Raw genomic sequence first — 27,803 nt, 5'->3', positions numbered from 1 at the left:
GACCAGACAGCCACACCAGGCGGGCACCTGGATTCTTCCTCGATATATCCGAATTCCAAACTCCAGAGGCAGAGCTGTCGAAATCTTCTTCATCTGCTGCGGACGAACGCAGCTCTTGCTCTGCCCCGGCCTCACCAAACAAGCGGCCTCGTCAAGTCCGCCGCCGCCGCCGCCATGGCCTCGCCGGCTAAAGAAGGCAAGATAACAACAAGTGATCTTCTCCCTACTTCTCTCGCTCGTTTCCAAAATTCTATTCTTTTATTTCTTTAGCATAATCTCTCTCAGTCTTGAAACAAAAGAGAGACCTTTCAATTTTGCCCTAATTTGATGCCCTATTCTTCCCAAGAAAAAAAGAAGATTGAATTCTAACGCTCACTTTTCCCCTAAATCACTGCAAACTATTCTACGTTTGACTCTTATACTTCAATTAGACTAGTAGTCAAGGCTTGGGCCGTGGAAGGGATTTGTTGCATCAGAATCCTTTAAAGAGTCGAAAGTTAGCCATGTAGAATAAATAGGAATTAATCAGTCATCGATTGCGAAGAAGCAAAATATCCTCTTGTTAGGATATGGAGAGTTGATGTTTGATAACGGCATTGACAATTTTCGATGATTATTGTGATGAATCCATGAAAATCTGTGACCAATGACTGGATGTGCATTTTGAATTTCAAATTTTTGTTTCTCTCGAAAAAAGAATCTGCATAAACCGATTTGTAGAACAGTGGTTGTTGCAGCCTCTCTTATTCTTGCTGAATGGGTTCTTGTGAAGGATATTTTGGACTTATGGTATTGTTCGGGTTAAAACAAAGACATCAAACTTTTTAACCAATGAGGTTTTCAGAACCACTTATTTTAGGGGAGAAAATGAGGGATTTGAAGGCCAGAGAGGGAAATCTACAAAGGAAGATCTATGTTACTTTTTTTTTTTTTTGCTGAAAAAAAAAGGGGAAGGGGGGGGAGGAAGGGACAAGCCCCCCCCCCCCCCCTCCCCCCCCCCCCCCTCCGCGTAGCAGCCCCGACTACTGGGCCCCCACCCCGCCAGGAGAATGTTCGATGCGGGTAGACCAAGTCGTGTGTTGGGCACCCCGACCTATTTTACTCATACCCTCCCCACCCGTGGGCCGGCTTGGTTACCCGATCCGACCCTCCGTGTGAGTACGTCACACCTGGCACCACCCAGGTTACCAGCCGACCAGTAGCGCTTCCAGACCCCGTGTCCAGGCGTGGGGCATCCGGTCCCCGAATTTAATCGACGCCCGCGCATTTCGAACCTGGAACCACTTGGTTGGAAGCAAACGCCCCGTTCCAACTGGGCTACCACCTTGGTGGCTCTATGTTACTTATTTGCACCGGGTAGATGATACCTTTATGTTTTATAAAATTGACTTTTCTGAGCTTGGTAAATTTTATTTTATCATCACTGGCTTTGAGGTGGTGACAAGATTGAGAATGAGTTTTAATCAAATCGATAGCATTGATATTTACTTGGATGATTGAGACTCGGGAAAGGTGCTAATCTATCAAGGTTTTACGTTGAAAAGTTACATCACAGGTACTGAGGCGTCCTTTTAACTATATAAAACTCCAAATATGTGGGCTTAAGTTTTAATGTGTTAGTGAGCTGCTAGGCGAGTTTGTATCTTTTGATAGGAATTGTTTTTGTCAACTATATGCTTTTGAATTTGCAACTTTTTGATCTTTCAAGTCCTATTTGTGGATCTTAAATCGTGTTAAGAGAGACTCTTGTTGGAGAGAAAGAGAGTCTACATGGTTTTGGAGATTTATCAAACGAATTTGATTCAACTTTTCTATCCAGGGAGTGGGGTGGAATTGTGCTTATAAGATTGAAGAACATAAATTTGGTTCAGTTTATTAGCGCTGTGATAGAGGATTAATCCTTGAAGTATCTGGAAATTTACGATTGTTAGGTCTTATCAAGAAAGGGTAAATTAAATGAAAGAGGTGAGTGGATTGTGCTATGCATTCAAAAGAATGTCTTTTTTTCCTCTTTCTTTTTCCAGAGGGGGGTTGAGGTTCATTTCATGATTTCTAAAGCAATCTTTTCTTTTAAGGAAGGTTAATAAAGAGGTAATTTGTGATATGTACTTCTGGCGGTAAGGTCTTGATTTTGAAGAATGGAGACAAGGGACCTTTCATCTTTTAGGGGGTTGGCACTGTAAATGGAATAATATCGTTTGAATCTATAAGCTTTTTATGAAGCCTTTGTATGGATAATTGTGGGGGAAGAAAATGAATGCTCCAATGCTGTGCTGAATGTCAAACTATTGGCTGTTTACTTCCTTACAGCGGCATATTGAAGATAGTGCAACAAAGGACATTAGCATTTTCCTTGGTCTTTCACCATGCATAAAGCAACCAAGATAGTTTTGCCTTTGTGTTCAAGAAGCTTGTTTTTATTTTAATTCATTTTTATTTTTAAATGACAAGCAAATATATATGGCTCATATATTTTGTCCTGCTGAACCTTACCTTTTAGTTGAGGTGTTGGCAGTGCCTCCATCTGTTAGTATTATTTTCTTGATCATTATTATTTTGGTCACCTTAGAAAAGATACATTCATGCTAGCTTAAATCTTCTTTTGTTCTTGACTTCGATGCAAACGGCGAGATGGTGGATACTTTTCTGCCCCCTTCTCTCTCTCTATCTCTCTCTGTGCTTGGATAACTATGTTGTGTTAAGTTCAAAGAGTTACACCTACACAGAGGAGATTACGCTATTATTGAGAGGTATGTGTAGGATTTCATTAGAGGATATATAGTTCAGTTTGGAGAAATTTTGAAAAACACCACATTGGGAAAAGTTGGGATGAAAAAACATAGAAGAGAATTCGGTTTTTAGTCAGCATACACTTGGGAAAGTCAACTGACAGTTATGTAGAGATGTGTAGTGAGATGTAGATGCATTTAAAGATTGTAGGCATACATATATTATAAAAAGGTCTAGCTTTCTTGGTATTGAGAGAAGATACTTCATGCAGTCAAAAGGAGACACAACAGAGAGATTTTTTGCAAGGAAAAGGGAATAAAGGATCAAGTAGGGAATGTATGAGGTTTCAATAAACAAGGGTGCTGTCCAATTGAAGTATATGTGTTTTAATGAACTTTAAGAGATATTGCAACACACCCTGGTTTTACATGTATTCCACTAGAACTTTAAGAGAGATTGCAACACACCCTGGTTTTTTGGAATAAGGTTTACGGAAAAAAAGCTGATATGGGAAGAAGAGCATTTTTCTGACAATGTAGACTATAAAGGTAGAGTAATTTTCTGACCATGTAGACTACATTTTCTTTTCTAAGAGAACAGTCAATGACATTTTGAGAAGGGATCAGGAAATGATGAATGTTAGATACAGGATGCGCGAGAACCCTCAACAACTGAATAACTATTTTAGTTTCTAATGACTATAAACTTTTAACACCAAGAAAGTTATTTAAATTGGCCAGTGGATTTGATATGTACATGAAGCAATGACATATTATGCAAGTGGATGGGAAGAATTTTGGTCATCACTTTTCTTGATTGTATCTTGTTAGTCACAACACACACACACACACACACATATATATATATATGATAAGAATAAAATAAAACTTAGTAAAATGGCATTGGTTAGTTTATATTATTCCGATGATCAGAGATTCAGAACTCAGAAGGCTTTTGTTTCTTAAAGTAACTAATAGCATAGAGTTTTGTGAGAGAAGGGTTTATTTCATGCCTCACTGATTTAGTACTTTAGTAGGAGAATTTGAATCCAGTTTGATATTACTGTACCTAGTAGATATTTCTTGGCCTTTCTAAAATCCAAAGAATTTCTGTTCTTATTGATGATTATTGAAGTCAGTTCAAATATCAATATGGATTTCAGTCAAGAGTTTTGGAAACTCAACTACAGAAGTTTTCAACCAAATTCCTGATGCACTGTGTTGATCCATAAATTTTGAAAATTCAGGGAGTTATAATTATTGGCAACTAACCACAATCAAGAAAAGGTCTTTCTCTTTGTTTCCTCTTTTTGTTAATGCTCTTCTGTTTTGATAATGCTCTAATAGAATAGCGCATAATGCTGTACTTTTTTTATTAATTCATAGTTGCATGAATTATGCTATCTTCTGTTTCCTACTTTATGTCTCTATTATTAAGGCCAGTTATATTTTTTCGACTTTTGTAAATGACTTATCTCAAGACAATTGATTTCTCAGGTTCCACGAAGTCAGTAGCGGTTGTTGGTGGTGGAGTTAGGTATGTTGTTTTAACTTGAATCTCATTAATCATTGGTTTTGATGGTAGTTTGTCATGCTTCTTTTTGAATCCTGTCATAGATTTATTAGAGTGCACAATGTAACAACATGAATATATCGATTTGCTGACAGTTTGATGCCAGTCCATCTGTCTATTTGTATATTTGATTCTCAAGAGTTTTGTTTGATGATTCAAATTTACTCTTGAAATTTTCTTCAAATTATTTTCCCAAATTTTAACATTCCTTATTGAGAGATATCCTTTTATTACTCTTGGCAAGTATCTTGTAGAATGCATATGTCTGTAATGTGCTACATTAGAGCATTTTATTTGTTTGCTTCTTGTATAATTTTGAACTCTCCTCACACACAAATGAGCAATGACCCCTTTTTGCCCGATTAGACAGATTTTGTCAATGACTGTCACTTATGTTTAATCAGACAAGTTGGAGGGGATGATACTAATTTCATGTGGCAATCTTAATTTGATTCTTTTTTTAGTTTATCTATTTGATTTGTAATCTATGAGACCATTTTTGAAAAAAAAAGAAAAATCAGTGATATTTTAATCAATCTACTTTTGTATTAATGTTGTTTCATGGATTTATCGCTGTTTCTTGCTCATAAATTACTGTGAGCTTTCATATCTAATTGTGGGATTCTTATCTTCAACACATGGATTGGTGTACTTAGTAAGTTTTTTAATCTGATGGTTGTTTATTTAATTGTTTGACTTATATACTTGTGGTCTATGGAAGCTTGTTGTAAGGCATTATCATAAATATTTTTTATACTTTATCATTTACTTGTTGAATACTCTCTTGGTAAGAGTATTAATGTCGAGGATTTTGAGATGGTTTTCAGTGGGCTAGCTGCTGCCTATAAACTTAAATCAAATGGTTTGAGTGTCACCCTCTTTGAAGCTGAAGAAAGAGCTGGAGGCAAAATCAAAAGCAATTCAGAGGATGGTTTTATATGGGATGAAGGGGCAAATACAATGGTGAGTTAAGAACAACTCATGACTTACTCTTGAGCATGAAATCATAATATCTTTTTGCAGATTTATTTGGAGATCATACACAAACTAGATTAAATGTTTATTTGCTGAGGTAAAGAATGTCTGATAAGTGCTTGATGAGCATTTATTATCTGGGCATCATAACATTGGGGTCTTCTTGACTGAAGATGTCTTACTATGTGCAGACAGAGAGTGAGAAGGATGTCGGAAGATTGATTGATGACCTAGGTCTGCAAGAGAAGAAACAATATGTACGTGATTATTTCTACTTGTACAACATGAGAATCATTCTTGCACATTCACATAATATCATGCAAACTGTTTTTATTTATTTTTCAAGCATACTAATCATTGTGCATGATGTAACTTTTACTGAGCTTCAACATCTAGAATTAATTGATTTATCTGCAACATCACTCTTTTCCTTTTGTCAAATTATTTTTTCTTTCTTATGTTTAGTTCTTGATCAGTAAAAGGTGATTCTGAAAGGTGTTGATGTCAAGACATAATACAGATAAGATTGTTTTAGATGACTTAATGAAGGTTTAAGGTGATTTAGCTAGTATTTTTTGAACTTTTTCTTGGTGTTATTGCAAGATTTACCTAGTATTTTTTGAACAATCAGTTATGCAATTGATTTACCATATTTCTTGTTTTTATGTGAATCTCTGAAGTTTAACCTTTCGGAAGATATAAAATTCCAGTAATTTGTTTTGTTTATTTATCCAAGATTGATGCATCTTGACATATGTAGGAAAATTCCATTAGGGTAGCAAGAAACTACCACTTAGGGTAGTGAACTTACTTTCTGAGTTTTTCCTTATTCAATCATTTTTATCAAAGGCCCACTTCCCTATATTGCACTCAAATTCACACGTCCGTCAGCACCCGCTTCTGGTAACTAGGATGCAACTTCTGTGGTAATCTTAAAGGAGCCTTTACAAATATTGTACTTGCAAGGCAGAGCCGATGTGAATCCAGAGTTTATGTCACGTGGAATCAATGTTTTCCATTTCCAACAAGGTGGATCTGGACTCTCCCTCAGCATCATGAACCTTTATTGATAGAAATTGAATCTGTTCATTATAAATAGGTGTAATTTTTGGTATTTTAAGGCAAAAATGTGACAGTTTGAATTTAAACCATTGCACTTTTCATCCCAAACCATGTCTATTTTGTCTTGAAAAATGAAACAAACATATTTCTCAGACAAAAGGAAACCGAACATGAAGTTTTGTGTTTTATTTCAATTTATGGAATATTTTGACTGAAATTCTAACCCTTGATCTTTATTGAATTTATCCTCAAACTGGCATCTTTGTATCTTTCAGTGTATTATGTGTTCTTCCTCCACGTTAAAGCATATGCATTTTCCCTTCAGGCAGCTGAATATGCTATCATGTTATTGACTTCAAAAGCAAGGTTTATTTTATTGTTAATCCCTCTGTCAGGCACTTAGGTATCTTCAGGCATTTTCCTTTTGTAATGGCCATACCTTATAAACTACATCTTGATACTTTTGCTTTATCAGTGTTCCTTATTTCTGTCATAATATGTTCTTTAGTACGAACGGATGACAAAGCAAATTGTTTAGTCAGTTCTGAAGAGATGGTATAAAGCCTTTTTGTTATGGTAATTATATGATTTTTGGGGGGCACCACCATTGATTTTTCTTTAAAAAGAGAAGAGAAACATTGTTGATGTTTTTAATCCCTAAAATTGACATGTCACTAAGAGAACTATGCATTCCTTGACATGAAGCATGCCTGTGAGTCATCTTCCTTTTTGCCCCCTTGTAAATTGGAATTGACCTACCATTCAGGATCTTTTGCTTGCTTATTATTTTCTAGACCAAGCTCTGTATATTGATACTGCTTATATTTAATATCTTTAAACTGATTGCATTATTTGGCTGATGTAATTGAATGTTGCCTTATGAGACAGCCTATTTCTCAAAACAAGCGGTATATTGTGAGGAATGGAATGCCGCAAATGGTAATATAGTTTTGTCAGAACAACTGGGAGTTTCCTTGTCTATACATTCTGTTTTGCTTTTATATTGATTAACCTATGCTGCTATTATCTGATGCTTCTGCTTGCTTTGTATCTCAGATTCCATCAAATCCCATAGCTCTGATTACGAGTAGCATTCTGTCTCCACAATCAAAGGTTTCTTCTGCCATTTAATTTCTGATGAAAGCATTTTGCTACCCCTTTATTTTTGTTGGGTGAATTCTTTTGTGGAATGATACTGTAATGACCAAATATGTCTTATGTTAACTGTTAGTTTTTTTTTTTTTTTTTTTTTTTTGAAAGTTGGCTCAAATTAAATGCTGTTGGCAGTTTTCAAGCAACTGTCTTTTTCTCCTAATTGATTATTACTTTAGACTGGTGAACAATTTTAGATATCTACAGAAAGTACTAGATAATGCTTGGTTCTTATTCAGATAATGTCTGGGTCGGTCTATTTAACTAACAACATAATTTGTTCCAGTTACAACAATAATTAATGACCCGAAATCAATGATTCATGTGCAGTTGGTATTGCTCTTATCAGGCAGTACATATTGGCTATACCAACCCGACTTGATACAGGGTATAGGCCATGCCAGCCAAACTGTGTCAGTGCAGCCATGTGCCATTTTATACTGGACCATGTTTACAGGCACATATAGTGTTTTTTTAGAACTTTTCTCAAATAATTAAAACTGCGAACAGAAAATGGATAAGTCCTTAGCCTAGCCTCCTGTTTTATGTGCATGATATACCAACCCGACTTGATACAGGGTATAAGTTCTCTACTATTTATCCCGCTTACCAACTGGAAAAGAAATTTATACAAGCCTCCAACTACAACATGTAGCTTCACTTTCTTCGGAGACTCTGTTTCCCATAATCTGTTTCCAGAGAAATGACACGATAGTAATCATGTTGCATTAAGAATGACAATAGAAATAATGTTTAGGTTCTAGTCATGGTAGTTTCATGGTTATGTAATATTGCAATAATTGTTAAAATGAAAAGAGGACCTAACTTGTTTCTGTAATGTTTATATTAGTTTTGTCGATGCAGATCTTGTCCAAAATAGAGCCTTTTGGATTAAAAATCATTAGATTTTGGGGGTTAATTAGGCTTGCAATCCATCAATTGGGGCAAACTATGGAGTACCACCTAAGCTGAAACATCGAGTCATTAAACAGGCTTTTGAGACAAAAATCTGTTCCGCCTCTATCCTGATAAAATTTTCAACAGAGCAGTATACTCTTTTCCTTCCTAACTAAATTGACTGCTGCTTCAATGCCGCCTAGACATTGACTAGTTCTGGATCTTAGTTCTGATCCCCTACTCTCTTGGTAGTAGCTGATTCTTGCTTATCTGAGAGCTGGATTTCCTGCTTATTCATCTGAAATATCTCCTTCACCTTCCATTGCCTTTTGCTGGGCCTAGTTGGCCAAGCTTGGCCCTGTTTGTCATCAATAACCTCTAGAGCATACCTGTATCACCTCCTTCAAGGTGCACTGCTTATCTCTTCCCATCCCCTAAATATTTCTGCTGCTGCTTTCTCAATCCCGCGAAAAGGTCCCAGGCTTATTGTTCTCTCTCTAATTCCTGTCCATCATCTTCTTTCTCTGTCAGTTATAGCCAGATTGGTATCCAACTTCAATTTAGAAGCAGGTATGGGGCCTTTTTTTTAAAGAGCATAATGCATAAGCCTCAGGTTATTGCCAAGTAAATGCAATCCCCTTCTTCCCCTTACATGAGCAAATCCAAGCTCCCTCATAAGAACCTAGTGCTATGATTTGGCAACAAGCCCAGGAAATGAGGCTGCCAGGGCTCACCTAATAAGAATCATCATTGATCTGTAACTTAAGAGTAGGCTCGGTCCTCTCTCAAGGGAGTAAGGAATGAGGTTGGAGATGTAGGTGCAGGGAAGAGAAAGCTGCTCTATTGAAGAGGTGAGGTCCCTTTTCTTATCCTTCTATTCTTGTCCGGACAGACATGGAAAATATTTCGATTTCAAAGGCCTGTTTGGCTTAGGAGGCACCCTGCAGTTAGCAGAATTCAGTGGACTGCAAGCCATGTGATCTGCTGAAACCACATTCAGATTTTTGATTTCTGAATGAAATGGGGGTTAGTACATATATAAATCAGTTTATTCTCTTGTTTGGCCTACTTTGAAGCATGTAAGTTTAATAGTGGTCAAACCAGATAAAAATGTATGATACAAGCTTTTATTTTATTGCGTTTCATGTTTCATGTTTGTTATGTGTATTCAAAAAAGAGAAATCACATGTGAGCCCTGATTCCTATTATTAGAGTTAAAAGTCATGGATTATAGAGAAAGTAAGAGCTTGATCTTTTAGTCGACACTCCATAAACATCCGGGTTTAATTGGCATAAGTCTAAATGCCTAGATTTTCTTAAATCTTCTAGATTTAGTTTTGTATAAATGTGAGGCCTGGACTTAATAAAAAAATATTAACCTGTCTTTCTGTATCCTCTATTTTTTTACATTTTGTTACTATAAATTTAGGGAGTGTGATACTTTAGTCCAACAAGTTGATGTGAGGCCACTTAGGGTGACCTAAAGGGGACAAAAATTAGGGAATAAACCAACCCACTATCTTGCTATCCTCTCTCGAGAAGTAGGGTAGATATGGTGCTTTTCAATAATTGGAATAAAACTAGTGGCTTAAAAATATCTGATTTTGGGTTTAAAGAATGGGTAAGGGTCCTAGGTAAGGATTTCTTAGGGTTTTAGGTCAAAAAAGAGAAGCAATATGTTTGACTTGTAACCAAATTCAGGCCAAAGGAACTTATTTTGGTAGATAATAAAGATAAATTGATGTTCAAACAGTTCTAGCAGGCTACAGTATAATACTAGGGATGAATCTCAAGTTAGATGGCTCCTATGGCCTTAGTAGGCTACAAGGAAGGCTTCAGATCGAGATTTTAAGTATGATATAGAAGATCTATGTTCAGGTTAGTCCCAGAGAATAAATAACTATCGGCAAATATAGAAGAAAAGTAGAAGGCACACAATGATCAATTAACAGCAGAAGATGTAAGAAAATAGAATGAGAAAGAGAGATCAATAGAAAGAAAGGGAGAGAAAAAGCAGCCAACCTGGTTGAATCTTAATTTTTTTTTCTCTTCAAAATAACTTACAATGGACTCCTATAACTGGTGGATACTTACCTTCTTTTGTGACCCTGCCACCCCCCACCGTTCCTGGTTTGAGTCCATTGGGACTCTAGAGTAGAAGAAATAAAAACAAAACCCCTTTTGCATTGCTGCTATGCTCCAGTGCTTTCTACAGTAAATAAAAGGAATTCCTTTGTTTAGGTGCCTATTACTTTTCTAATTGAAGGTTAATAGAAGATAATAAATAAAATTATGATTTGGCTGATAAAAAATCCTCATCATACCACTATCTTCTAAGTGATCGAAATCAGCAAATGTTCTTGGCCTGCAAGTGATATTTGAAATGTGACTTGCTTTGACCTGGCTTCAAAACTTGGATATGATCCTAAATTCCCTGATTAGTCAATTGGCCTCCCTATTAAGCCCATCCATTGTTGAAAACTGTGAGCTAGAAGCATCATCGGTTGTTCCTTGAGTATTTTCACCACTTTTTATGTCCGTTGCTCCAGTCGTTATCGCAGGTAACACCCTCTTAATGTTTAGTAGCTTTAGTTTATTAGGAAAAATGAACTTTCCCTATATTAATGCATAATTTATTTTCTTTGGGAGATTTTTCAGCTGACCCCATAGCCTATAGCATTGTCATCCTTTCTGCTGATCTATGTTGGCCAGGATAAGCTTTCCAACCAACCTTAACAAGTAGTCTTATAGGTGACTACCGCACTCTTCAATTTGTTTGGTCCTCTTCATCATCTCCAGGATCATGGTGTCAATAGAATACTTCTTGGTTACTTTTTTCATCATTAGCAAATGGACGATACATACTTTCGCTTACCCATCTTTATTCATCTGCATTCAAAGTCTTAGCGGTTCTTTTGTCATAAGTAGATGTTATATTATTTCCTTGATTTTGCTTTAATGTTTGACTATTTGAAGCAAGGTTTGATACATTTGGTATGGTATAGTCAAGGATTGCTGAGGCCGGTTCAGCTCGAACCGAGCTGAACCGGCCGGTTCAGCCCGAACCGAGCTGACCCGGTCTCCGACCGGATTGATTCTCCAATAGAAAACGGTTCCGCCCCCTTAGGGGCTGGAACCTGATTGAATGTGGTCAGAACTGACTGGAACCGGCTAGAACTGGACGGCGGTGGGGTTGTGGCAATTGCCTGCAAGAACCGGTATCAATGGGGCTCAGATTCGGTTTGGTTCAAACCGGTACGGGTCTCGGTACTAGTTCGAAGAATCTTGGGTATAGTACGATCCCCATAAGAACACAAGGTGAGAGACTTTTTTCTCAAGCCTAGCCATGGTATTGCAACCAACGATAAGGGTTGGGTGCAACACATAACTGGGCAGAACTGGTCAATTCTACCTAGAACAGGCTGGTTCAGTCTCTACACTTCGTCGAATGCTGGTACCGCACTAGTACGGCATGGTATGCCCGGTATGGGGCCGTACAGAGATGAACCATGATTTGAAGTAATATCCATAGTGTTTTTTTGAGACAACGGACCTAAAGCCTCTCCATTACTTAGGGGGTGTTTTCTCTTTCCAAAGGGCGCCTTTTCTTGCAACAATAGCACTCCTTAGACATGTTAGTCATGCATCAACTAATAGGTGCATGTTGATGTGGTGCTTTATTTTGAAGCTTTGCCATTTTGGTTTTGACCCTATAAAGCCATACACAGAATTGTTAGCTGCAACTGGTTCGGGCCAAAAGCCAAAAAAAATTTGGAGCCGGTACGGGCCGGTCGGTTCGGGCCAGTATTGGTTCGGTACGATCCGTACCGACCTGTACCGACCGGTACGACATACCATGCTTGCAACATATCTTGTATCACTCATATTTTGTGTCTTTAGGTTACCCTGCTCTACTTACCACAGGTCTTTCATGCACATTCTCTAGTCTTCAAGGGATCATCAGCTACTTACTCCTCTTCTTTATCTTTTTGTTGGAACTTCTATTTTGTACTAATGTAGTTGGACTTCAATCCCATTAATTAACTTTCTATTAGAAGAATCTTTCTAGATTATGCTTTTTCCTAAGTGCATGCGTTATGGCTCCTGTTGCAGTTTGAAGGTTGAGCATCAAGCGATGACTCACCACCATAGAGGTCAGCTAGCTTGATCTCTGAAAAGACCTGAGTACCCTATCTTCTATTGTCACGACTATTATGATAAAAAATTGTTATTCATATAGCCAAATAAACATTATTTTATGATTGCTGGAACTTTTTAAGATCTACCACTTTGTTTGACATCAGTATGCCTGCAGTGTGCCACCCCTATGTCCATGCTACTGAGGTAGCTTCTAGATTTCTTTATAACAAATCACACCACCCTGCTTTTAGTGTCTTTTAGGCAAACTCTCAATCTTAGAATCATGGAATGGAATGGGAATGGGAGTAGAAATGAGGATGAAATTAGACAGGGGAACAATTGATAACTTGTTGCTTAAACGTGACACCAAGAATTAGAACAAGGCAGGGTGCAGGAGCATGGGTTGGGTCAGTTGCAAGTCTGGCTTCTTAGCAGGAAGAGATTTGACCCAGCATGAGTTGAGCGTGGTGGTAGAGATCTGGATGATATTAGTTGTAATTTGTATGTTCACACAACTAGTAATCAATATGCAAACAACATAAGGGCTATTGTAAGGGGCTATTGTAAATCTTAACAGGCCATCTCCCCAATTAGTGGATAGTTGCACATCACATTATTCCAGAATTTTCTTCTCAACAACATAAGGGCTTCATTGGGTTTTTGCAGCACTTTTTTCTGCATCGTGCCCTCATTTTTAAGAGATGAAATACTTGTACATTGTTTTGTCTATTTACTGCTCTCGTGTGTTGCTTTACTATTGTAGAATTCTCTATATTGCACTTTCCATATAACATGCGTTTCATGCTTGCAGTTAAAGATATTTCTGGAACCATTTTTGTGGAAGCACAATGGCACAAAGAGCTCCTTAAAGGTGTCTGATGAATGTTCACAGGATAGGTGATTATACATTTGTCAATTTTGTGGAACATTTCCTGTTCTTGTAACCACTAAAAACACTATCTTTTTTCATGTTTCTATTAGCATTCTTTACTGTTGTCAGATACACATTGACACCTGGGTTCTTCATGACTGCTCATGATGTAGGAGAAATAGATGGCCTGATAGAGTTGTTTGGGTTTCCCTGGAGCCTGATTGTATAAAGAAGTTTTTCTTTTAGCTTGAGTGGCTTTTATGGTTATTTGGCTTGGGCTCTTCTCCTAATTGCAGCAGCCAATCTTGTTTTTCTAAGTTGTTTTAAACTCCAAGCTAAGTGGTGTTACATTCTGATAAAAGTCAATAATATAGTCTAAGACTGATTGGACGTCTAGAACATGTCAAGAATTTTATAATGTCATTTCTAGTCTATTAATAACTCAATAATGTTTAGGGAAATATTCTTAGATTTATAAAAGCATTCCACTTTTTGATTATGAAAATTAAAAATCAGACAGCTTCCTTCCTATGTTTACTATGTCATTCTAAGTTTATGCTGTGTCTTTACATAACATGGAGTATTATGTGGACCTTTTTCTCTCTAATTCATCTTTTAACTTTGGAAGAAAATGCACATCTAAATGAAAAGGACTGTGTCCCTGAATCTTTTTCTTCCTTTTTTTTAAAAAAAGAAAAATATGAAGAATCTGACACCTTGAATCACTATAGGATGCAACGTCTAGATAAGTCATGTGTGTTACATTGTGTTTATATGTCCAGAAATTATGCTAGTGTAGCTTAAAAGTATTGTGCACATCTCACTCAACATGATTGTAAACTTTTAATAATACTCTGCTTTTTTAGCTTTGCATAATTGCCATTGGTAAAATAGAAGCCTAAACTGTTGTCTTATAGTACTAAAGCCATATTATTCTGTAGTTAAATTCTACTGGATCTTGATTTGGTGCCTTGGGTGGCCTTTCCTGTTTCCTGGAATAAATTTTTAAGAGCTGATGGGATTGGTCTGTTCAATCAATGGTTATCCAGCAATGGATCTTCAAGAATAGGATAGGGGCCAATATAATTAGTTTGTGGATTTGTAATGATAGGAGGTTTGTCAAGTTTTTGTGTTATGGGAAATGACTATGGCAATAGGGGTTTAAGTCTCTCTACACGCCGCATCAGTAAGAAATAATTTAATAGACAAATTACAAGGATGACTTGCAACAAGTGTCACCTGGTAACAGGGATATAGGTTTTGGGTTGTAATGTCTATGAAGGGAAAAATGTCTAAGAAGTCCTTGATGGGATGTCTAAGATTGACTTGTAACCAACCTTCAGAATAAGCTTTTGATGATGGGCTATGGCCTTGGATAGGAATAAGTGCTAAGATTGAATTTGCTGAATCAACCCTAGATAAAGCGAGATGAAATTTGATGATTTTTGATTTTTGTAAGGTTGGTTATTGTTACAACGGGTGAGATTGTGAGAGATGTATAATATTGATTATGAAGCAATTAGTTCTCTTAATCTGCTCTTAATCTGTCTATTTTATTGCTTAAGTTATTTGTGGGGTTAGTATATGTAAATCTTCTCATGTATAAGTCTCATTACGACCTAACTAATGAAAATAAATCCAACGTAATAGCTTCCTAGTTATGTACAGTCGCTGAAGGACTTATAATGCATCAAACATTGTGGAACATATGCTTTAGGGAAAATTATGTAAAACCACCTTTTCCGTTTGTTATCATATGATGCCCTCATTTTTCTAAATATTGCATCACCCTTTTTTTAAGAGCAATTTCATTCCACCTATTAGTGAACTTTTGAGGAATTCCAGAATATACCTCTAATACCTGTTTTGCAAAATTCCTCAGGACTATAATACTAAGATACTTATATGATGAATTGCCGATTGTTTGCTTATGACACACTTGCATGGTTTATATATCTAAAATGACATACCAATGACCAAGAATCGCCGAACCGGTACCGGTCGGCCACCGGACTGGTTTGGACCGGTACCGAACCGGCCAAATGGGCCACATCCACAGTGTTGTGGCATTAAATGCCACAGCGTGTGCTGCGGCAAATCGAACCGGACTCGGTGCCGATTCGCACCTAGTCGAACCGGACTAAACCGGACTGGTTCGTTACGGGTTGAACCGGCCGGTACGGGCCGTTCAACATTTCTTGCTAATAACCATGGTTTCAAAAAGTGCTAGAATGGGACAGTACCGTTGACACCATCCCATTCCGATGCGAAACAGTATGTGCTAGGACATAGGAACCATCTATACACAAGGAAACAGTGGAAGTCTATGCCGGAAAAGGAAAATTCTCAATAAAAGATTTTAAGATTGCTTGAAAGCCTTTGTTTGGAATGAACATTGTGATTGTTTTTGAAGACCCAAAGGAACAGTGCCTTTTTAAAGTAAACTGAGACTTTTCCTTGGTCTATTAACCAAATTTATCAACCGGTGTTGCCTAGCTGTGGTAAACATTTAATGTCTCCTGAGTTCTCATTAAGTAGACTGTGGTAAGCATTAGATCAAATTTTTGGACAAAGATGAATCGTTACATATGGTTTTGTGTATTCAATCTCTATCAACTTAGTTGTAATAACTATTCCTTGTAGGCTATTTTATTATGTTGGACACTCTTTTCTTTCCCATGACTAAGCTGGTTTTGTATCCATATCCATAATTAAATGGAAAAAATATACAGCTCTTTTTGTAATAGGGAAGTGTTTCTTCTGAATTATGAAAGACGTAGGTTTGAAAATCCAGAATTTGATTTGTGTCCTTTTCTCCCAATAATGATATCTGAAGTTCTATGTTTATAACATGAGTCTATAATCTTGCAATTCATAGTTAGTTAACAAAAGACACTACAAATTACAACTATCCTGTTGCACTCAAAGTTATATTTTGCAATATGGGGAAGATTTTAAGCTTTCACCATTTCAATTTCTGCAGCGTGGGGCAGTTCTTTCAACGTCATTTTGGAACAGAGGTGGAGCACAATGCTTTCTTCTATTTTGCCATTCACCAGCTTAAAATTGGTTCTTTCTTTTTTTTCTTTATTCTTTTGCTTGATCGCTACATTAACATTATTTTTATGAATACTTTAAAGCATTAAATCTTTAGTGCTTACCGTATAAGCTAAAGCAATTATATTCTTTTTGATCTTATCACAGGTTGTTGATTATCTTGTTGATCCTTTTGTGGCTGGCACCAGTGGTGGGGATCCGGAATCACTATCTGTAAGCACTATCTTCCTTATTTTGGAAAGAATGTCTTTGTTCTTTTTTTTTTTGTTGAGTATTTTGTTTGTTCTCACTTCTCACATTAAAAATTATATAATCTCTTGGTGCTAATACTGCCTTTTATCGGACCATTAAAACAATCTACAGGAATTCTGTTTGATTGTTCTAGCTGGTCCTTGATTGATTAAAATGCTGTTAAACTCTTGAGTTATATATTCAGTTGCTGCTATAGTGTTTTCTTACCTAGGTGTATTGTAAAGCTCTATACATATAGCTTTCCTTTTTATAATTATTTATTGTTGCATCATACAGATGCGCCATGCATTTCCAGAGTTATGGAATCTAGAAAAGAAGTAAGTCCCATCTTATCAGTTCAATTACTTCCAGTGTTTGCTTTATTATTCTAATGAAGTGCTTCTAACTTCAGCTTGACTTCACCATCAAGTTCTTTTTTTTTAGGCTTTTTAAAATCTCTTGTGCACTGGAAAGTGCTATTTTGTGGTCTTTGATACCAAATTCAGATTTGCGTATGTCATTTCTGATTAAGAAAAAGAGATTCTTGATTTCTTTTAGGTCAGAATTTTTTTTTTCAAACCAACCATATAAATTTAGGACTTGGGCCCATGTTAGATCATATCTTTCTAAGTTAACAGAAGCATGCTATACTCAACGGATGGATATTTTATTTTATGCTGTGTTGTCCGTGCTGGAAATTTTTGATATCTTCAACCACTACCCCAATTGCAGTCTGATGAATATAATTAAATAAAAAAAAGTCTGGTTGTGAGATCTCATCATCTATCCAAGATTTTTTTTTTTTTTTTTGGTGTGTCATTTACAATCAGCAATAGAAATTTCAACCTCTGCATCTCAATTTCAGCTTTCTGAAACTGTTCTACCAAATAAGAATAGATATCTTGGATAGCATGAAATTGTTTAGGTAAATATTTTTGTGCTGCTTTTGATGATGTGGATCCTAATTGATGGGTTCATGAATTGATGCTATCAGGTTTGGTTCAGTCTTTATTGGGGCCATCCGGTCCAAACTAACAGGTAAAGCCAAAGTTAAGGGGGAAGGAAGAACATCAGTGGAAAAGACAAAACATCAGCGTGGTTCATTTTCTTTTCATGGTGGAATGAAGGTAAACTATCACAAATTCCATATATTTGTCGGTTCCTTTAAATCGTGTATCCTTTTTCGGTATGATTAAGAACCATCGCATCTATAGACACTCGGTGACAGTTATTTCTAATTGCCAAGTTAATTTTATAATGATTTGGTGACATGTAGCCATGAAACATGTTTTTTTCCTTGTTGCATCAGTTTATTTGATCTTGAGATAGTAGCAGCAAAATACAACACTGTTCCAAATTCTTGTTTTATGTTATGTAAGTATTGAACATTTTCATGTGGTGCAAGGGAATACATGAATAACTGATAGGTGTTGTAGTATATCAGTGACAAAATGAGCATGACTGCTAATAACATGTCTCACTACACATGACAAGCACAAAATCTAGATATGGATGCCGCAAAATGGGAAGCTGATGGGAAAATTCCTTAAAATACATTCTCCTGAGTACCTGACAAAAGAGAAGTTGGGAAACCGATAATGGTCAGGGATAGAAGCTGGAATAGAATCTCGTTTGGCATACTTAAAATATCTGCCATTGCTCATTGTTGAATCATTATGATCATACCTGATTTCTTCATGAGGCTGTGACTTGTGACTGAAAAAGAAGCAATAGTTAACAGTTTCTCATGTTAGTGGCGCTATATATGCTTATCTTTATATCTAGAATCAATGAGTTTGTCTGCTATGTTGTATATGGTAGTCTATGCCAACTCTCAAGGATCTGAAGCTTACCTCACTGAAATTGAATGATCATGATATCTCTGAACTGATAATGAGGGTATCTAATTTTGAAACATGTTCTTACATTTGAATTATTTCTGCTATCTGCAGGCACTCACGGACACGCTATGTAAGGAGCTTGGTGGTGATAACTTGAAACTAAATTCAAAGGTGTTGTCATTATCTTGTAATGTCGATGGAAGCTCTCCATTTAGTAGCTGGTCACTTTTTTATGCTGCAAATGATGCCAAAACTAAGGCGCTCAGAAAGGATCAATCTTTTGATGCAGTCATAATGACAGTAAGAAAGCTTGTTGCATGATTCAAAACATTCAATACCTCTAATAATGGTTTTCTTTTGAGATACAGAGATTGTTTGCAACCTTGAGTTTCGGAATACCCAGCTTTCCTGAGTTATAATAGAAAGCATTGGTAGAGTAGTGTATATTGTGCTGTTTGCTAATTTTTCGTGTCTTATTTCTTTGCTTTACTGATAAAACTATATATTAGTTTAGCCGTACACTTTGCAAAATTTACTGGAATGACCTCAATCATGTATTTGTATTCATTGTATCAGGCTCCCCTTTGTAATGTTGAGGAGATGAAATTCACAAAAAAGGGAAAACCTTTTGTTCTTGACTTTCTTCCAAAGGTTGGTTTTGAAGCATGTTGTTCTTAATTAATTGAATTCCGCATTGCATTTGCTACTGTCTGTAAGGATATTATGCATGGTCTGCCGTACTGGTCTGTACCAGCCGGTACGGGCCGGTACATACCGGTTTGACTTGGGACCGGTACCGGATCAGCGTGGAATCCGGTACTGGTAGTTTATTGTTGGAGAACTGGTACGGGACCGGTTTTCACCGGTACGGACTGGTACGTGCCGCCACCAATACCGGTATGGTGGACCTTGGTATTATGCATGCAAATTGGCTATTCATGTACTATTCAAAATGATCTATAGTTGAGATTCTTTATATTAGACTACCATGAGTGCGCCTCTTTTTTCCCTTATGGATTTATGTATAATCAATTTCTCATGCCTCCCAACACTTCCCAAGTTAAATGAAATTGCACTCACCTTTCCAGGATAAAATGATAGCCTCAGAGGTTTTGATGAGAAATTATCACATCCATCGGTAATCTACATTGTCAGATATGACAGATCGATAGGCTTTAAATTTCTCAGCAATCCCTGAAGGCCAAACAGAAATACTGTCGGAGATGACAAGGGAAAGGGGCTTTTAGTCAACTGCTTATGGAATCAGGATTTGCGCTTGGATCCTCTGTTGTGATTTTATTCCAACTTCACTGAACCAATATGTAGCTTTAAAATCAATTGTTTTCACTTACTTTGTCTTTTGCTATCATGGTTGCCAAGTGCTTTTTAGTGATAATCAAGCTTCTCCGTTTGGGTTCTTCATTTTAGGTAATTGTCTATTTTGGAACCAGCTAATCCTTTCACCCACCACCTGACATCAAAGTCAGCCTAACCTGCCTCTTAGTCTGTTAAAATCCATGTTTCACTCCATTATCTCAGACATGAACATAGGACTATTTATTTTATCATACAACTATCTTAGCCTCATGTTGAGCTTTTTGGGATTCTGGAGCACCTTGTTGCTCTCCTGAGCTTACCAATTATCTTATCTTATCCTTTCACCTTCTTACCTGGAACCTTCAGTGTAGCCCATTGTATCTACACCCGACACTTAGACATGGAGGTTGTATGACACTTGGACACGCTCCATGAGAAGAAATTATTAGATTTTGAAAGGATCCAACACTTAGACACACACCCACACTCGTCAACATGAACCCAAGTCCATGTGACGTAGCACCAGATATTTGAAGAACGCTAGAATTTTCTCGACAATAAAACTGCAAGTTGTAAATGTTGACTAACCGTTTAATGCTAAAATCTTAAGTTAATAGGGAATGCGTCGGCAATTGATTAGACTAACACCTCATATGCATCCCAGATCATGCATGCGGAGGGATAAACATGTCAAGACAACAACTGAAACAGGTCAAGATGATAACCATGTGAGTTAAATAAATAACTAATATTGAGGAGATTTGAACTCATGACTTTTAGCAAGCTGAGCTTTTGTACGATGTTAGATAACCTGCTGACTGCAATAGCTTAAGCTAACAAGCAAGGTTCGTTGTAACAAGGAATAAGTCAACAATGATATCGGTCTTGACAATTGAAAAAACCAGAAAATTTGCACAAAGACTGTCCGCCGTATCGGTACCGGTCGGCGTACCGGTACCGGTTGGCATACCGGTGGCGGCCTGTACCGATACGTACCAATTCTGTACCGGCCCCGTACCGGTACGGTAATCATACCGACTAGTTTTTCAATAAAAACTTCCAGTACTGGATTCGGCGTTGATCCGGTACCGGCCGTACTGGCCGGTACGGCCCAGTACGGCATACCCTGACTGTGCATATGAGTATGCTACTATCAGGTGCTTTTGCTTCGACCTAGGTTTGGCTCCTGCATGTCTGAAAAGGAGGAAAAAAATCAGAAGCTGCCTCAATTGAGATATAGGAATGGAAGGTGACTGAGATGGCGGTCACTTGTGACAGACCAGATGAGGCCATTGCAAGTGATGGGTTTCTAAATTTGAAAAGGGTGTGAAAGAAGAGGTGGATTCAAGAAGATTGATATGGAAGTTTAAAAAGTGGATTAAGCTGGCTTTCTTGGCAGCAGATGTAGCTCTAGATTGGAATTTTAGAGCGAGAACTTGTAACACTAACTCCAAATAAATAGGCCAGGGCTTGTTTATGACTTGGGAAATTGAAGGGTGCAAAGTTTACCACTGAGCTTTCAGTGAGTGCTGTGGAGTTGGCTGGTAGCAATAAATATTTTTAGCTTACATGTACAATGTCTTGTTTAGGAATTTCCATTTTGCATTTGATGTCATGATTACTTGGGAGAGATTTTTAAATGTACTGTGTTATTACTTCCTTTACATGAAATATCAAACTACAATTGTAATCCTTTCTCTGTGTTAACAATTCATTGGTCATAGACAGCAACCTAGTTTTGAAAACTTCAGTAAGGATATCTGGAGATGCATCAGCCTCACCTAGCTATTTTACATCGTCAATTGCCTCTTGTGGTGCAGGTAAACTATCTACCAATATCTGTCATAGTCACCGCCTTTAAGAAGGAAAATGTCAGAAGACCCCTGGAGGGATTTGGAGTTTTAGTGCCTTCCAAAGAACAACAGAATGGCTTGAAAACTCTTGGTAAGCCCTTTTATAATTTAGCAGGTGAAACTATGTCAAGGTACCAATAATCTCTAGTTTACAGTTAAGTTGTATCTTACATAAATTTGCTGTTAATAAATAATGAATGCTACTGTTTTTCTTAGATGTGAGTATTGTTTTGTGCCATATAGGTACTCTTTTTTCTTCCATGATGTTTCCCAATCGAGCTCCCAATGATCAGTATCTCTACACTACATTTGTTGGGGGCAGTCGGAATAGGGATTTAGCTGGAGCACCACTGTATGGAAACTCTGCTGGCTACCGCATCAAATTTTCCTTTCTGAACTTATATCACTTATACTGATTTGTCATTATAAATTTATCTTCTACTTAGTCCAAGTCATTTTTCTCATATAAATACGCTTGTACCTTATGTAGGGATGAGCTGAAACAAACAGTGACTTCTGACCTTAGAAAGTTGTTGGGTGTAGAGGGACAGCCAACATTTGTCAAGTAAGAAATTGATCCTTATCACTGCAAGATGTGTTAAAAGCAATTATGTGTATTCTTTATTGGACTCATCTTTGCATGATTTTGGTTATTAGTGTTATGTTATCCTCATATTAAAACTTATCCAGTAATCTGGATTTTTATGTCATAATATTCTAGCCTTCAGCCATATCCAAAGTTGATGGTAATCTTTTCTACAAAAAATTGCAGGCACATTTACTGGAGAAATGCTTTTCCCTTGTATGGTCATGATTATAATTTAGTCTTAGAAGCTATAGAAAAGATGGAGCAAAACCTTCCAGGGTTCTTCTATGCAGGCAAGCCCAACAAAACTAAGCCTTCTTTTTCTATCTAGTATGAGGAATGTTAAAAATATAAAATCTTTTCTACTCAACATAAGTTACACAAGCACATGTTAAATATACAACACACCGATGCATCTTATGATCTTTGTGTGAATCTATATGCACATAGTGTATATTTACTCTGTATTTAGATTAAGGTTCACCGTCTCGGTACTGGACCTCGTAGCGGTGTCGCACTAGCATAGTATCGGTACGGTATGGTACGAGATTTTTTTGGCGTACCGAATGTCAGTACGTCATCCGTACTGGATACCGGTACCAAACCGGTACGATACACCCCGTACCGCCTGGTTCGGGTTTGTATGGCATACTATGTCACCCTGAGGCAATAATGTGCTCATTTGATCATATGCATGTTGACTACATGTCAAAATGATCACGATTTCTAGGCTATGATTTTGGTCAGCTAAATAAGTTGGTTTTTTTTCTCAGAACTCCCTTCTATGTTATTTTTAGGTATCCCCTCCTTTGGGCCCTTCTATATGTATTCAAGCACATTTCTTAACCAGGGCTTTCTGAAATCTTTCCTTCACATGTAGTGTTGCAAATGAGTCAAGCTGTTCATGGATGACTTTCTCAAAACTCCAGTCTATGTTTGTTTTAAGTCTCCTCTCTTTTGAGCCCTTCTATATGTAATCAGGCACATTTAACCAGGCTTCCTTGAACATTCCTTTCATATGTAGGGCCGCAAATGAACCGATCTTTTCATGAATGGCTCTGGCTCAGCTTGATAATAGGCTTAGCTCATTCCATCAGGAAACAAGCCAAGCTCAAGCTTCATTTAAAGCCCCAGCTCATAAATGACCCGAGGCTGGAAAACTTGGGAGACACAAAAATGAGCAGAATCTGGAGTTCAACAATAAGCTCTTTTAGTTAGGGACTGAACCAAACCTGTATATTTGTAGTTAACAAGAGAAGCCTAAGCACCCTAAGGCTTGACTCTTAGTGGTTTGTCACTTTGTCCTTGATTGCTGTGACACTTATTTCGGACTCTATCCTACATAGTCTAAACTCTAAAGCATAATTTAGATTTCTAGATTCACTCCAACTGATGATCAAATTCGATGGTGTTAGAATTTTATAGATATGTTCAAAACATTTATGTTCTGATTCCGAAGGCCTGTTAAAGATTAAGGCCTCTTTGATGTAGGATACTGGGGTTAGGGCTGTATACAAGCAGTGACAGGCAACAAAGGATAAAATGTCCTATGATTTGAAAGTTCTGGATGCTTGATGTCCAGGAGTGGGAAATAGGGCAGATCTGCATTGGATTCCACTTATAGAGGGCAAAGGGAGTTTATGTATTATCCCTAGGGTTTTTGGAGGTCTCAAAACATAAGCAAGAGTTTCTAGGGTTAAAAGAATGTCAAACTAGGTGAACTCTAGATCAAGATTTGTTCAAGGAGATTAGAATAAGTGAAAAGGAAGTTTTCTGCTGGAGATCAAGGTTGAGCATGGTAGAAACATGATCTAGCTAAGCAATAATTCAGTAGTTAAGAAAACAACAGCAGTAACTTGACAAGGACACTGAGCATGATAAAATTTTAATAGATCATATTTTAATCACACGCAGATACCAATCTAAAATGCAATAATCCAGTAAAGAAGAAGAATAACTGAATAAATATATGAGAAAAAGAGATAATAGCAGAAAGTATAAGAAAGAAGAAGAAGAAATAAGGGGAAAAATAAGATAAGAAATACTTGTACCAGGCCTCTTCTTTAATCTCATTCAAAATTCCACGTACGATCTATTGGATGCCTAATGCAGTCCATATATAAAAGCTAACTACTTTTCCTTCTTATCTGGAGTCTTAGACTCCTACACTACCAGGATTCTAATGAACCAAGCTGATAAAGAAAGAAAAAGGACTTTAGTTGGGTATCATTGTTCATGCTATTGTAGCATGCACAGTACTGTAGTATGATCAGTGCTGAAAAGTAACCCTTTTATTTACTATAAACAAACTACTTAGCCATCAAATTGATGCCATCGGATGAAGTTGCGGTGAGTTCTCGCCTCACATTTGTTCATGATAGCAGGGTGGGGCCTTAAAATGCCTTGAGAAGCCTTCCGATTTTGCAATCTCAACCCTTCCTTGCTCATAACAGTGAAAAAGTTGCTTATAGCGCTGAGATTTTTAACTATTGCATCCACCTGAAGCTATAAAAGCCTCTCTTCAATTGCAATGGCATCACTCTTCATGGCAATCCAATAGTTGGATTAAATCCCTGATCCTAGACACATGTTCTCTTAGATTCGGCAACTTAGTTTGTCCATTTTCATAATTTGGTTGTTTTATTGCTAGTAGCTAACTTTCAAGAAAACCATAAGTTGAAAAATACAAAGATTTTTAAGGAGATCTTATGAATTACCGAAGTTTTTAACTCATTGAAATTACATCTAACAACCAAAATTCAAGAAAAAACTACATGTAAAATAACTATTATTGCTATACTTAGGAAAGGAATACCATTTACAATGATTACTCTATGGCTTTAATTGGAATATACAGTATCAAAGAGTATGAAGTACCATCATTAAATAATCAGATGTGAAAGAAAAATATTAAAAATATGGGCTTATAATTTGTAATGATTTTAATAACAAATGGATTTCAGCTAGATTTGCATGCCATAAAAGCCATATAAGGTATGATTAATTGACAAGGAATATGGCATTTATTAAGTAAGATCAATCCATTAATAAAAAGGAGAACAGCCAATGCTTTTGTAGGATTTTAAATGTAAAAGAAAACCAATTATTTAGAGCAAAGGGGGAGCAATTTATTATTCTCAATATTCACAATGAAAGGGCAAAAATTTGTTTTGATTTTCATTCTGCTTCGTAATAAGGAGAGCATATTAGCAATATATTAACGCACCAACATATTAGCAATATATTCTGCTTCGTATAGGGAAATAAAAATGCTGGATTATACCTGGATTGTGGGCTTCAAGTCTCTTCCTTGATTAATTAGAGTTGACAAAACTGGGTCTACAAATGGTGAACACAATGAACTTTAATAGGGCCAATGATATTATTTTTGCTCTATTTTTCTTTATTTAATGGAGAGAGTAGTTTAGTGTTTGGGAATTGGGAGACACCAATCAGCACTGCCTTCTTTTTGCCCCTCATTCTGCTGAAATAAGATGCATGAGCAACATGGAATATGGAAAACAAGGGCTAGAGTTGGATGAGGAGTTCATGTAACCCTGAGGAAATTGGAAAAATATCTGAACAGTATCATGCATGCTAGATCTTTTTCCTCCATCTGATTAAGGGTAATGGAAGTCCAATGCTTGATATTTAGCAGGGCCAGAATCTAGCAGCCTTTTGTGATCTAACAAGCTTTTAAAGTTTTCCAAATTTTCTCTTAGCAGGACCTCACCTCAAACATTTGAACTAATATCTAAGGGGGAGAGGGACCTCTCTAGGCTTAGAAAGGGAGAAAGAGGTACCTGACATAAATCTAGAAGGTCAGTAAGTAGAAAGAGAATATTTTAGAACACATATAAAATGGAACAACCCTTCAACAGGGTTGCTTTGACAAGAATCTATGAGAGGAAAGGAGAACGCAAGCTCTAACAGGGAATTACATCCATCTGCGAGGTACATATTATTGTCAAAATCCAAAATCTAACATGGTCCATCTGGACTTCTAACTCATTCTCACTTGATTCTCTAGAATCTTAAGTTCAAGGTTCGAAATATCAAGGTACAAGGGCGTATAGATTTGGACAGAACAGTACATGCCATATTGAAGATTGCGCCAACAAAGGGTATTGATGGGTATGTGTGGATGTGATTGATACAGACTTGCTTTGGCTTTTTTTTCTTTTAATGTTTTTGAAGTTATACAATTTGTAGTGTAGATTTTGGGAATCAATCTAAAACCCTAAAAATTATTGATTTTGATCCTAAATTACTCTTTTAATACATGTATATGATGATTAAACAACATTTGGTCCTTATCTGACAAAATTCTCATGGTATATTCGCTTAGAGGTAAAATCTACACAAATTTCTGAAGAAATAAGTCAAAACAAGAGGGGAGATTGACCTAGATAGGATGATTATCTAGCCTGGAAACAGAAAATCAATCTTCGGTCTCACAAGCCAATCTCCTTAGTCTTCCCTTCTCCTTCACTTCATTCGCACCTTCAAATGGTGGAGAACAATTGTAAACGAGATTGTTTTAGGGTTGCTTTAGCCATTCCAAGCAATTCCGCTCTGTTTGGGGTTGGTTCAATCTTGGTACTAGGCATGCCATCCATCCACTCCAACTTGCTCAATCCGAGTTCAGTTCAAATAGTTCCATTGTGATTCAGGCAGTATTTGCCTGAGCTAGTGCCCTCTTGTACTGCCAAGAAGTTGATATGGTATATATTGATGGATACATAGCATACTGATTAAAATTTCAAACTTCATTTAAATATTGATTATGTGCACTAATACCCAATATTCCTTCCTTTTCTTTCTTTTTTTCTTTTTCCCCTTTTTGGTGGAGCACTCCTACCATGTGCAACTTTTATGTATCTTATTATGTGTGTATTGGTGCTGCAATTTTGCAGGTAACCATAGGGATGGATTGTCTGTTGGGAAAGCGATAACATCAGGATTCAAAGCAGCTGACCTTGTAATTTCTTATCTAAATTCCTGTAGCAAACAAGATGCTTGATGTAACATAATGTAAAAACTCTTAACTGCCAATTCATTTAATAAATCAAATAACCACTTGTTCTTTGTTGTTTCGATGTTTTTTGTCTACCATTCATAATTAATTTCATTGTGCATTGGATGACTGGATGAATTATGGTTATGCATTAGGGTCTTCATGACCTTTTTGGTTTGATTTTGGTGTCATTACGCTTGGTTCCGATATTGATTCTTCTTGTTCTTCTCCTATTCACCTACAAAACATGTCAGCTGCATTACTACTACAAAATTTCACCCTTAACCCAGTCCATGTGGTGCCAGCATTTCCATTTTCTGGAACTCAGAACACAAGATCAATGATAAGCATATTTGTTCCAATTTAGTTACGGTCCACAAGTGCCTTAGTAGCCCAATTATTAGAACTTCTTAAGCCAGTGGCAATAACTTTGGAACAATAGCAGTCTCCATGCCAATCATGTTCAGCTCCTTTGCATGATGAAGGTCAATGTATTGGAAGT

At 37.0% G+C, this 27,803-nt stretch overlaps 1 protein-coding gene across 8 annotated transcripts; it reads left to right on the top strand.

Annotated features, from left to right (window-relative positions):
• The first annotated feature begins 14 nt into the window (after positions 1 to 14).
• HEMG2 (Flavin containing amine oxidoreductase family) lies at positions 15 to 27,383 on the top strand. 8 transcript variants are annotated; one of them, XR_015977249.2, is made up of 19 exons: positions 49 to 196; positions 4,227 to 4,266; positions 5,130 to 5,265; positions 5,469 to 5,534; positions 7,228 to 7,278; positions 7,396 to 7,452; positions 13,340 to 13,425; positions 16,383 to 16,419; positions 16,604 to 16,669; positions 16,985 to 17,025; positions 17,682 to 17,814; positions 18,640 to 18,828; positions 19,105 to 19,179; positions 21,666 to 21,789; positions 21,942 to 22,050; positions 22,189 to 22,263; positions 22,471 to 26,238; positions 26,315 to 26,418; positions 27,201 to 27,383. XR_015977249.2 is itself a non-coding variant. In XM_008785574.5 (18 exons), exons 1-18 carry the CDS (start codon positions 175 to 177, stop codon positions 27,305 to 27,307), a joined length of 1,521 nt encoding a protein of 506 aa, XP_008783796.3. In that variant the 5' UTR covers positions 15 to 174; the 3' UTR covers positions 27,308 to 27,383. The 8 variants fall into 8 exon arrangements, 4 of the variants coding, with proteins under 4 accessions (XP_008783796.3, XP_088576219.1, XP_008783795.3 ...); XR_015977247.2 differs by having other exon boundaries at positions 66 to 211; XM_008785574.5 differs by lacking the exon at positions 26,315 to 26,418 and having other exon boundaries at positions 15 to 196; positions 22,471 to 22,577.
• The last annotated feature ends 420 nt before the right edge of the window (positions 27,384 to 27,803 follow it).

This window comes from Phoenix dactylifera, chromosome 4 (genome assembly GCF_051530095.1).
Source record: "Phoenix dactylifera cultivar Ajwa chromosome 4, Ajwa_hap1_PhDact_Kaust_v1.1, whole genome shotgun sequence".
Taxonomy (NCBI): domain Eukaryota; kingdom Viridiplantae; phylum Streptophyta; class Magnoliopsida; order Arecales; family Arecaceae; genus Phoenix; species Phoenix dactylifera.
Note: the sequence above shows the minus strand (reverse complement) of the source record. Positions and strands in the feature narration are given on the sequence as shown.